We start from the raw sequence: 12722 nt of genomic DNA, 5'->3' as shown, positions 1-12722 counted from the left end.
TTTGTATCTATATAGATAAAATTGAATTTAATTGAATATGCAAAAAACAATAGCACTTTCATGCTAGCAGTTTCATGGGGGCAAGTTTATGTTTGTGCTAAAGTTAATGGATCCCAAAGTTATGGCAAACAAACGACGTCTAAACAAAGTTTAATGGAAACTAATATATTTCTAGGCTGATGTAAACTTGTGACAGAAAAATCACAATAACCAAAATGAGTAGGAATACATCATCTGCATACTATGAAACATTTTCATAGTAATCCATAAAATGGTTGTCAATATCGCTAAAAATCATTCTCTTTTTTAAAGAGTTACTGACTGGTCTGTCACTTTATGTGTGAATCTGAAACACTCCCAACTACGTCACAGCCTCCAATCCAGCCCATCAGTCAGCAGCAATGTCACCTTGCAGTTTGCTGCATTTCCCAGCTTAATTAACCTGTAATGACCAGTCCAAGTGTTTTTAGCAGAGGGCTCCAATCACAGTCACCTAAGAGCTGAAACAACACTTTTTACTTCAAGAGAAGCGCTATTAGCAGCAAATAAGCAGCCAAGTCTGTAGGGGCAACCAAGAGACACATGGAACAGATTTAATCTCCTCCAAGACTAATTTTGGTATTTTAGATTGTCAAAAAACGGACAGGGATTGTCACTTTTTATTGGTAGTATCCTTGGTGCAGGTACAATTGAATACAGATTTAAATAACTGTGCATACTAAAGGAAAAGACATTTGTTACACATATGCAGCACATCTAACATTGTTCCTTTCCTGAAGGATCCATTTTCCCCTCAAATACAGATGATTTTTCTTTTTCATCACATAGAATAAGACACCTTTCCTGGGGTTAATGTTCACCTAAATGTGTTATATTTCTATCATTAAGCTACGTCTTTAAACACTGCTGCTTTACTGCTCTTTCAAATAAACTTTGCCCCACCAGGACTGCAATTTCTGAGCTCTCAGTGGTGAGGGCATGTGTTTGTTTAGGACAGACGCTTTCATTGATGTAGGTGTTAGAGAGCGGTCAGGACCTCCGGATTTGCTGTTCTGCCTGGTGTGAGAGTCTGTGTTTTATACTTGGCAGGACAACAGAGAACAAGTCATGTGCATGTGAATGTGCAGCCCATTCTTCCCTACTCATTAAAATAATCACCCCTGCCTGTTTCAGTTTGTGTGTCTGTGCATGGGCACCAACTGCCTGGCCAACATCCAGAGCAATATTCCTATACAATGTAAATGTGTTTTTGTTTGCTGTAAATGGCCAGTGCACTGACAACTGGTCAATTGGCTTTTAGCTGACAGCTCCGATGGTCAAGAGTATAATTTTTTGTAATTGTTTGTCATGTGTCTTTACATTCTTGGTGGATTTCATTTGCTTGAATGTCGCATTTCTGAAGGGCTTTGATACAAGGGGCTATACAGTTTTGCCCATCGTTCCATTCATATGAGGACACAGTGGCAATGGTTCCAAGGACAATATATCTTCAACCCAACAGAAGTCATTCTTAGTGGGCTTAGGGTTCCAACATAACTGTTTACATGGGGCGCTAAATAAATTGATATATCAATTTGCATGCCCCAGCATCAATCAGAATTTGATTTGTAGAAAATGCAGTGGTTCTGCACACTGCAGATAGTTGAATCTGAATCAAAGCAGCTTTATTTTCCATGCATATATGTACACACATGGATTTAACCCATCCAAGTGAATGATCTGGACCAGTGGGCTACCATGGTCAAGCCCGCAGAAGGAGAAGAAGTTTTTCATCCAACTTTATTGCCAACAATGAACTTACTCAAAAGAAAAGGATCACCAAGATAGATCCATATTTTCAATGGCACTGCCCACAGATACCTTGTCGGAATAACTCATCGTTTTGCTGCCATCATGTTTCTGTCCTTGTACTTTAAAACTAGCATCGCCTGATGTTTACCCCATTTGGGTCAAGCATGCGTACAGAGAATGTACCAGAGAGAAATGGTCAGATCAGGGGTTTACATGGCTATTAGGCACTAATATTTTCCTATTAAACTGATTTGTTAAAGGTTTACACCATCCCTCTCAATTAGAATGAAAATTCTTTCTTATAGGTCCAGTCTGTTCTGATTGCTGTGGTTTGTTTTTGCTCTGAATGGGGTATTATAACAATTATTTAGCATAGCGCTAGTGTCCACGCAAACATAGCCAGTGATGGCAGTGAGCTACCATGTAAGGACATGACCTGCTTCAATATGGGGTTGAACGTCTTGCTCCAAGTGACTTGGAAAACATAAAACACAACCTACCTGCTGAGTCATAGTCCCTTTATATTCCCCACATAGGCCTACAAAGTAATGACATTCTTTCACATCTTTCTACTGACTTTTTTGTTTGCTACTTAAAGTCACAATTTTGTATGATAAGTGCAAGTCACTGCTGCCATTTTGTGTGTTGTTTTACCTCGCTGATGATGCCCACAGCTCCATGGATTTTGGCCACGTGGCCCAGGAAAGCCGGACACTGCTGTCCCACAATCCTCAGCGCTGGCAGAAAAGTGACCAACGAGGAAGGGCTGGCCTGTGACACGTCCACAAGCGCACCCAACACAGCCTCAGTCAGCGACTGGTCACCTAGATAAGTGATCAGTGTAGGCACCTGAGGGCTCAACATCTGCACAGCCGAGAGGAAAGAAAAATACAGTCACTGAGAGTGGGAAGCAAAGTAAAGCAGACACTTGATGTCTTTAATGAAGGAGTGAGCTTGGAACGAGATGAAGAGATTAGTGACTAATAGTCAACAAAAGCTTTAGTGTGGGAGGGTCTGGACAAACTGAGTGAATGAACAGTTTCTCCCCATTATCTCAACTGATCACACTGGACTGCACTAGACTGGACCGGAAGAACAATGTCTGCCGTTGCCAGCCCTTTTGCCGCAACTTTATGAGCCACTTGCTCTGAATAATTATGTTAATATCAAACAGTATCTGAGTCACAGGATGACAAGCTGTAGAAAAAGTTCCACATCACTGTCATTTTTAGTCTTTTCAATATTGCATCAGTTCCAGTAAGTGAATATTAAGATGCAGAACATTCAGTAACTGCTGCCATCAATGCAGCTACAATCAGAGCAGAAATATTTTGGAGCATCTGTGTGTGTGTGTTTGTGCGTGCGTGATCACTCCTCTGAGTGAGATCATTGAAGTTTACCCAGCATGTGCTCTGTTTTCTGGTATGTGGTACTTCCCAGTCACGTTCTTTGCTTCAAAATAGGCAGGATTAAGGGAATTCCTCCTATCAGATGTGTACTCCACATGCATGGCTCATATTGCTCAATTCTCTCTATGTTCTAGTGGATTTTTCAACGTTTCAATGTGAACTATTTACAGGATATAGACGAGTTGAGGAGTATAAGGTATGACTAAGTTTGACTCTGCGGCCAAAGATAGTTGTGTACTGCCAAACAAACCAAACAGTTGGTTTATATTATATTTACTGTACCTCATTATCATTTTAAACAATAGTATACAACACAGCTGGAAAACTGCTGGTTTTATGTGTCACTAAGCTGTGACTTCTTGAAATAGTGACTACAAGGCTGGCAAAGTTTAAACCCAGAGTATAGTCTAAATTTACATTAAGGTTTCTTAGGTGATAGTGACCTAAGTGGGATAACTGAAAGATGCTTAAGTTAGCCCATAAGTTACATGTGAAAATAACACATGTTAAAGTGAATAGATTTATTAACCCACAATTGTTACTGCCAACATTAAACAAGAATTAATGCCTCACATTTAGATACCTTAAGTTGCAGCTTACATCTATGTCTATTCAGACTCATTGTAAATGTAAATTGTTTTTGAAGATGATTATAACGCCACAATGAAACAGACGTTTTGGATATAATGTGATTTTATCCTTTTCGACATTTGTGTGAAGCTTTGTGATAATTAGAGTAGGAGTTTTGAGTTATGGCCAGAAAGGTGTTTTGGCTACAGTGACCTTCGACCTTTGTCCAAATTCCATCTAAATCAGTTTACACTTGATTCCAAGCGTACTCAATTTGTGCCATATTTAAGGAAATTGCCTCAAAGTGTTCATGCAATAATGCATTTACAATAACACACAGGATGGACACATGGAAATACAAACAACACCACTTCTGTCAACGCGGAACATAAATGCAACGCAAATACTCACAAGTGGATGTTGCTCAGCAACCATTTGAATGAGTCTGATAAGGTGTTGTTGCTCCGGAGATTCCAGCTGTGACATCATTGCAGTGAGGTTGCCTAGGTGATGGTGGATGGTGTCCGGTTGTCTGGGGTAGACTGATGGGAGTACACGTAACAGCATGTGGTTACCTGTGGAGAAAAAGATATAGAGAAGCTTTCAATATAAAGCAACATTTGACTTGGTGATCACCGTGTTCATATAAAAATTAGGAAATAGATAACACAAACAAACAATATACAAGCAGAGTATATTCATTCAAGTACATGGCTGTAAAACCAGAACAGGCTTTGTGACTGGACAGTGGGAAAATGTTTCTCACCCCATCTGTAGCTACTTTTAATAACAGGTTTTTATGTAGATATGAAGCTGTAGGCTGTAGAAAATATCCACTGCACGACTTAAATAGTACTTTTAGTTTTTGGATTTGATTTCTCGCCAACCTTGGATACTACTGATGGTCAATTTCTGTATTCACACATCTCAACAATTAACTTTGATAAGCCAATCACTACATAGACAAAACTATAAAAATAAGAAGCGAGTTGTGTTAAACGTTCCCTTTCAGATGCATGCAGCTTTAACATTGTATTTCTCTTTACACTCAAGATGTCCAGTCTTGAGACAACATCTATATTTAAGAAGAAAACTTTCTCCAATTGCTGTAGACATTGCTTCACTGATGCTGACGCGTGTAAAAAGTAAAGGTCAGGGCTCATGCATGACTGGATATAAAGGCATTTGCAAATCAGCACGCACCCCAACATACCCCACAGCATTACCCAACAGCTCTCTGACTGACATATGAACATCTTTAAGTGATTCACATCACTGAACAATGACTGTTGTTTTCAAATGGTACGGAAGTGGTTAGCTTAGCTTAGCATAAACACTTAAAACAAGGAGAAACATCTTGCCTGACTTTGGCCAAAGGTAATAAAATCAATCTATGCAAAGCTTGTTCAACCCTTATTTCCAAGTAGTTTAATGAGCAAAAGCCTGAAGTTTAGATTTACAGAAGCAGGCTAACTTTACCCCGTTTTGTTCTTGTGCTGCTTTAAACACCCATTAACCTCTTCTGGCAGAAGCTGGGTGATTTTTGGAGCTGTGGCATCAGAAATGTGTGTGCCTGGTAACTCTCTTGTATGTTTCCCGTCTCAAATGTTACATGAGTGAAACAAGCTGATTACAAAATTATGTTATGGATTGCAAACTCTCCTTGCCGTCATGGCTCTCTATTTGAAAATACTGTCAATGACATCAGCACTACATCTGAGATCACCTGACACTGCAAGCCTGCGATGAACATGGTGGAAACACTGATCAAAATAGTGGACGATGTTTCCTTGAGGGTTAGTTAGTTGTTTCATTTGCTCCCATTGGCCGACACTCATTCAAATGTTTGCAGAGCATCCTTCACTGGTAAGTCTGATACAATGTTGTTATTCTGGGAAAAAATGTTGAATTAAAAGTCTGGATTGAAACTGAGCGCAACTTCAAAAACACAAGCTCAGCGTAGTGTTGTAGTATACACATAAAAATCCATAAATTGGAAACTCTTCTCTCACATGGTGTTCCCCAGGGGTCAGTTCTTGGTCCTTGTTTATTTTCTATTTATAAGCTTGCCTGAGTCAGATAATCCCTAGATATAACCATCATTTTCACTGTTGTAAGGATACCATACAACTTTATCTGCCAGTGTCTGGTAATAAGCACTTTTAATTTTTTTTGAAAAGTGTGAAAACAATATAAATCTATTTATCTTGTGCAAACTCTCATTTAAAATTGTATGTCTCCTATACACTCGAATCAAATAAATCATGCTGATTTAAACATTTTAACCTTATTTGGTGCAGTTTTGCCATATTTGATAAAATGCAGTGCAGATTTAATGTTGTAACACATGACTGATCAGCAGAAAGGACTGACTGTTCTGCACTGCTGTGTGAGAAGACAGAGGATAAAACATAATGTTTAGAAGATGGTGACTGCCGCCGTAGTAGCTTACACTAAACTACATGAAATACACACACGCACACACCATATGCTTTCAACAAAAATCACCATAAAAGCAGACATATACAGTTCATGTACAGAAAGAGAGAGCTGGTAATAACCATAAAGCCGACGTTGTAGGGTTTACAGGTCTGTTCAGAGGAATGTTAAAAGGCTGGAGGAGACGAGAGTCTGCACAGAAACAGACTGAGAAAGATTTATTGAGCTCACCTGTTTGAGTACACCTACCCCTTATACTATACACTCACACAAATACACTGATCAACCATAACATTATGACCACCTTCCTAATATTGTGTAGGTCTCCCTTGTGCCTCCAAAACAGTTGAGACTCATCAGTGAATGGACATGGGCCTTCTGAGGGTGTCCTGTGGTGTCTGGCAACAGAATGTTGTTAGTGGGGGCCTTTGAGCCCCTATGAGTTGAGGGGAGGGGCCTCTGTGGATCAGGCTTGTGTGTGGTGTATATCTATACACCAACAGCATGCGTGAGATCCAGTGTGGCTGGACTTAATGAACTCTAATGAAGATACACTAAATATTCAGCAATTAGTGAGGCTCCGGCCAGAGAGCCCTATTCTGCAACTTTACGTATGTGTGTGGGTGTGTCTGACCTTCATACCTTCATTCCAACCAACACTGATCCACCCAACAAGTCATCATGACTTACAAATCTCGGTAAAATATCCTGTCATGACCTTTGATTCTTTTAACAAACAAAGGTGACATTTTTCTAGGATGAAGAGAGGACGATGGCTTTTTTTAGAGTGCAGCTTTTCCAAATGTCACATTAGAATACCTAAAAATTAACCCATTCTACAGAGGCACTTTAATGCAGCTGCCGGCCTTCTTACAGTAAAATTCCTCCTTTGTTGTTACTTTATTAAAATACCTGTGAAAAATCCCAAGAAAACATTAAAGCAGTCTGAGTCATGGGAAAAATGTCTTTCAGTGAAAACTATATGCTTAAAGCATAGCAAGCAGCCAAGAGACCAGTGAATCAAAACTTTCTGAATTAAAGATTTCATTTTACTCGTATTTACATGTTAAACCGACCTTTTAAAGCATTTTTGTCCCCTGACAGAACAGAGGTCACGTTTGTGAACTGTGCCTGAAATTTAGTTGCAGATTTGTGAAGCTACAAGCAATTCACTTATAAATTAATCATATGTTACAGCTTACAAAAACATTATGTTCTTATCCAAAAAATACAACAAAGAAAGAAAACTACTTCTAAAGACTGACCTCTTCTGCAAGTCTGGTTACTGTACAGGACAAAACTGCAGAGATCTGCACAAATGATATCCAGTGGGACGATTCTGGAGAGCTTTACGACTTAAACGTGTTTTCTGCAGCTTCCAACTCTCATTCCATGTATGCATGTACTGTAAAAAGCCGTATATCATGCAGCTCGTATAACCTCAGGTGGATGAAAACTGTCAAAAGTCAAAACATAAGAGACAGGAGACAAACCTCTCCCAGAAAGCCTATATCTTTGAAACCCTGTGTTGCATGAACAAATCCCCTCCCGCAATGCAGTAAAAACAATTTAAAATATTCAGGTCTGTATGAAACGTGACTGCCCAGATCCCTGGAAGGGTTCCCGTTTCCAGAGTCCAAAGAAATACTTGCAGAGGTTTTCCATTATTTGGACACGAGTCAAAATGTTTTATGCATAAAAATACTTTATATGGAAATCCTACATGCGCATTGTAACAGCAGAGCAGATGTATACGGCTCTATATATAGATCAAATCGATCACATCTCCCTGTGTGGATGACAGCAACTCATTACCATTCTGACTTATTTTAACTTTATCCTGTATCATCATTATAAACCATAAGACTCATCAGTGAAGCTTTCAGATGAGTCCCAAACAGACATATAACTCAGCAATTCATTTCACTGACTCAGCACTTAACTAGATGCAGCTGGAGATGTATTCAGCGCATCTGCGTGCTTGATATCACACAACCCCTTGGTGTGCAGCTATGTCAGTGAGTCATACAAAAATTCAGTGAGGGTAATTTGTCACTGCGTTAAAAAAACATGAGCATTTTTCGGAACTGATGCTCTAAAAGTACTTAAGAAGACAAAGTTTCAAGTGAAGCAAACAAAGTGTAAAGTTGCATAATGTACACACACACTGAAATGATTTATTTACTGGTCTGTCAGATGAACATGTGTGATATGTAAAAGCTGCCTCAATTCCTACCTCAGGTGGCAGCTATATGGTAAAATATGGAAACACTTACACCCCGCAGACACATGTACCTTTTCTTTCTCTTCTCTTTATTTTTCTTTATGCACATAACATCTGTCTGCCTCATATTTTACCTCTCCATGGTAAGGCATGCAGACTTTTATTAAATAACCAGCCCAGCCTCATAGCAATTCATGAAACAGTTATGGAATTCCATCAAAATAATTTGTGCCCATGTACATAAGCCCTAGGCCTACCCTTTGCCCTAACTCCAGCCATCACACCTTTCTTTTTGTACTGATCTTTTGTCTAGCTTTCAGTTCTAGGAAAAGATCATGTTTTGGATTAAAATAAAACTTTTCTGCAAGAGGGTCTGGCACAAAAGAATAATTTGAATAAAGTGATTAAATTCCGTGACCGTTTTGTGGACTCAGATGAGACTGGTGGGAATTCTGTATTTCTTCACCAACAAAATGTTTCTATTCCCAGTTCAGTTCTGCCACTTTGAGTTACATCTAATTTGTCAAACTGTGGCAGAGATGGTAAAAACGTGTCCTTGGGAGACAGAAGAGTGCTTGATTGATATTTATGACACCAAAATCCCAGGACTAGCATCTGTGTCGCAGTTTGAGCTACACACTTCAATATGGTATCAATAACAGATCACAATCCATGCTTTCATCAGATTTACTCTACTTGTCTCAGTTTCTTGAGTTATGGGACACGTTCCTGCACTTTCTTTCACTCTGTTCCACGTTTTTACAACTGTTAAAATTGTGGACTAACCACACAGACACACTTGCACAGCGTGTTTACACTGTCTTTCTAAGAAATTGTTTATTGTTACCAGCGAAGACAAGTGGGTAAACATGAACATGCTGACCATTGTGGCAGAAGAGCAATTCTTAATTCAAATACGAGGCTAACATACACCAATCAGATATAACATTATGGCACCTTCCTCCGATGCTTTGTGCTCAAGTTCTGCCTTATGCAGTGTAGGTCCTGCATACTTGACCCATCAAGGCATGGACCATTAGACCTCTAGCAGACTCCACTAGACTACTCTAGACTACCCTGCTGTAGTACCTAACACCAAGACATTAGTAGCAGATCCTTTAAGTCCTGCAAGTCCTCTCAAGGTGGGGCCTTGATGGATCAGACTTGTTTCTCCAGCACATCCCATAGATGCTGGAATGGAATGAGATCTAGGGATTTTGGAGGTCAAGTCAAAACCTTGAACTCGTCGATGTTTTCGTCAAACCATTTCTGAACCATTTCTGCTGTGTGGCAAGGCATTGAAGGCCACAACTTTCAAGGACAACTGTTGCTATTAAAGGGTGTACATGGTCTGCAACAACGCTTAGGCAGGTGATACATGTCAGAGTAACATCCACATGAATGGCAAGACCCCACATCTCCCAGAACATTGCTCAAAGCAACCCAATGCCTCCGACGGCCTACCTTCTTCCATTTCTCTGTGATCCAGTTCTGACTGATGCTCACATGCCCATTGAAAGTACATGTGGCATTGCAGCCTTGTACAATACAAACTGTGTACGCCATTTGCTCTGAAGCCTTTCCTCACGTCCTCCATCCCACACGTCCTCCCTCCCACACAGTCAAAACCACTTCCTTCTCAGTTTTATTGGCCAACCATCTGTTTGACCACATTGCATCAGTCCATGGTCAATCAGTCCAAATTCATTGCAGTCAGGCGGTCTCAATTTAAGTCTCTGTCAGCCTAACTGCTCCGCCGCCTTCGGCATCTAGACTTTGGGGGACCACGTTTTGATGTAGCGACTATGCTCTATGATGTGGCTTCTCATGTCTAACCGTCAAAATATTTACTCTGACAAGCTCTTTTTAATTCTTTTCCCCCTTCAGCTTTATCAGTGATCTTTGTAATTTATGTCTCACTGTAATTCTCCAACATGCTACTTAACCCTACTTAATCAGCAACCTCAAGAAGGTATTGTTACTTTTTAATGTATATTTTTACTGATTTATTTTAGCCATAAACATTTCTTTTGCTAATTTTTTTTTATACTCAGATGTGCACTTTCTGTTTGTTTGTTTTTTTTGTGTATTTTCTTATCGTTAGACTGTAGGTTCATTGTTTGTTTTTCTACTATTGTATATTACCACACTCTTGTACACTCTTTTCACTTTTTACCAATAAAAATGCACTCCCTTCGGGCCCTGCAGCAAGCACTTTAACTTGGCAAAAACAAAACTTCCAGTTGCTGATTTTTAATGTCATGGCTGAGGTATTTCTGTCATATCACCGCATTTATTACTCCTGGATAATTCTATTCATCTTATAGAAATATAAAAATATGATTTCTTGGTAGTGGTAATGCTCTTTTCTTTTTCTGCTGAATAGGCTAATCACTTTCTTAGTATGAATGCCAAATACATCACTGCTGCTGATGGAAATATAAAACACATCAACTCTTGTGCATTAGAGGGTTCGTTTATTTGAGGAGGACCTACCAGACGGCAGCAGAAAAGAAAACTGCACAGCTGGCAGACAGGTGTGCTGGAATGAAATCATTGAAATCATAGTGTTAAATTCCGCACACTTCTTATTAAAAATCTTTAATAAATGCAATGCGCAAATATTTAGTTTTATCAACTGGCAACAGAGAGAAAACTGGAGCAGTTATTTCTTCTTTTTCTTTTTCCCACACATCTCCCACTGTCTCTGAGCGTGGCTGTCTGAATGAAAAGGCTGTTTCACCGAGATAACAAGTGAACAAGTGTTTGTTTCAGTAGATATTTGAGCGAGGGAAAACAGACACAATGAAAGGGAGACGGAAAGGGGAGCAGGATGAGAGTAGGCATATCCTAAAGTTCCACAGGGAAGTCATTATTTCCATCCCATTGAAAATGCACTAACAAGCACCCACACACATAAACACAACAATATAGGAAGATCACACATCGTATGGATGCACACACACATATATAAGGCTGGCAAATAATGAAATTATTTGGTTGACAAAGTGAAGCAGGAGAACAATAAACCCATTTAGAAACCCCTTGTGCCTGGGTTGCATTCAAACTTACCTCCCACACACATACATAATCTCTGCATGGGGCAAAAATCAGGGAAGTTTGTCTTCTCTGCTTCCTCCCCCCTTCTAGTAACTCTTTCTTTTTCTCTCTGTGACTCGCAGGAGCTGCAGTTATATCTGATTACGACATTCAGGCTACCTCCAACGATGCATTACTCATCGCCTCACTAGCGGGCCAGGGCCTGCTCTCACATTGCTATACTTAGGAGAACCACATGCTTTCACAAGGATGGAAATTTAGAGGAATTTTCAATCATTTCTTCATTTCCTCAAAAACATCCCCGTGTGTTTGATTGTACAAGTGTGGGTAACAACTATGTAATAAGGTTACAAAAAGTTTTTAATAAAATTATTTTGTGATATTAGTATGGATCGAAGACAACTAGAAGTGAGAGCTTGGGCTGGCGTCAGTGTAATACCTAGCTTTAGGGGTAAAAATTATTCCAGCTCAACTTTCATTTCTGTTTTGGTTTTGATATTGTAATTATTAAAGTTAATGTTGGAATGTGGGCTCTGTTTGTGGATGGTGGTAGGATCACAGGGAATAATAGGAATCGCAAGTCACTTGATAAGTCACTTGTATCAACATATCTATCTATAAATCAAGAAGCGTCTGTGTGTCTGTCCGTCTGTCTGTGGCACGCATATCTCGCGAACCGTTGGCCCGATTGATTTGAAACTGGGCAGGTGTCTCGCTACGGGCACGAAGATGTGCACTGCTAAGTTTGACGTTGTTTGGATAAGAAATGTAAAATATATCGGTAAAATAGGTTTTCTCCGCTCTAATATTTCCACTACTCCGGTTGCCATGGCATCAAAAACAGCCACTTTCAGAAATTCACCAAAAACGGAGAGGAAGAGGCGGAGCATGCACACAAATCTTGAGCACTGTTTACAAATCGGCTTTAGAAGAAACCAAACTCAAGGAGAAATGATATTTTGCCCTGGTAACCCTAATAGGCTCAATATCTTCTCCGGCAGGAAAACTAGTATGTAGTCCGCCATCTATCTATAAATCAAGAAGCGTCTGTGTGTGTGTGTGTGTGTCTGTGGCACGCATATCTCGCCAACCGCTGGCCCGATTGATTTGAAACTGGGCAGGTGTCTCGCTACGGGCACGAAGATGTGCATTGCTAAGTTTGACGTTGTTTGGATAAGAAATGTAAAATATATCGGTAAAATAGGTTTTCTCCGCTCTAATATTTCCAC

General features: G+C 39.8%; 1 protein-coding gene across 3 annotated transcripts in view; it reads right to left on the bottom strand.

Annotated features, from left to right (window-relative positions):
• Positions 1 to 12722, bottom strand: part of veph1 (ventricular zone expressed PH domain-containing 1) — a 70994-nt gene that overhangs the window by 37453 nt on the left and 20819 nt on the right. For 2 of the 3 annotated variants that reach the window (XM_084558665.1, XM_084558666.1), the window contains exons 4-5: positions 4182 to 4345; positions 2446 to 2655 (exon numbers count right to left, since the gene is read on the bottom strand). In XM_084558665.1, the coding sequence (XP_084414791.1) occupies positions 2446 to 2655; positions 4182 to 4345 (374 nt within the window). Of the gene's footprint in view, positions 1 to 2445; positions 2656 to 4106; positions 4346 to 12722 lie in introns of all 3 variants that reach the window. The other variant, XM_084558667.1, reaches the window with a different exon arrangement.

The sequence above is a fragment of the Chelon labrosus genome (assembly GCF_963514085.1).
Source record: "Chelon labrosus genome assembly, chromosome: 13".
NCBI classification, from domain to species: Eukaryota; Metazoa; Chordata; class Actinopteri; order Mugiliformes; family Mugilidae; genus Chelon; species Chelon labrosus.
The sequence above is the reverse complement of the archived record's forward strand: the minus strand, read 5'-3'. Positions and strand labels throughout refer to the sequence as shown.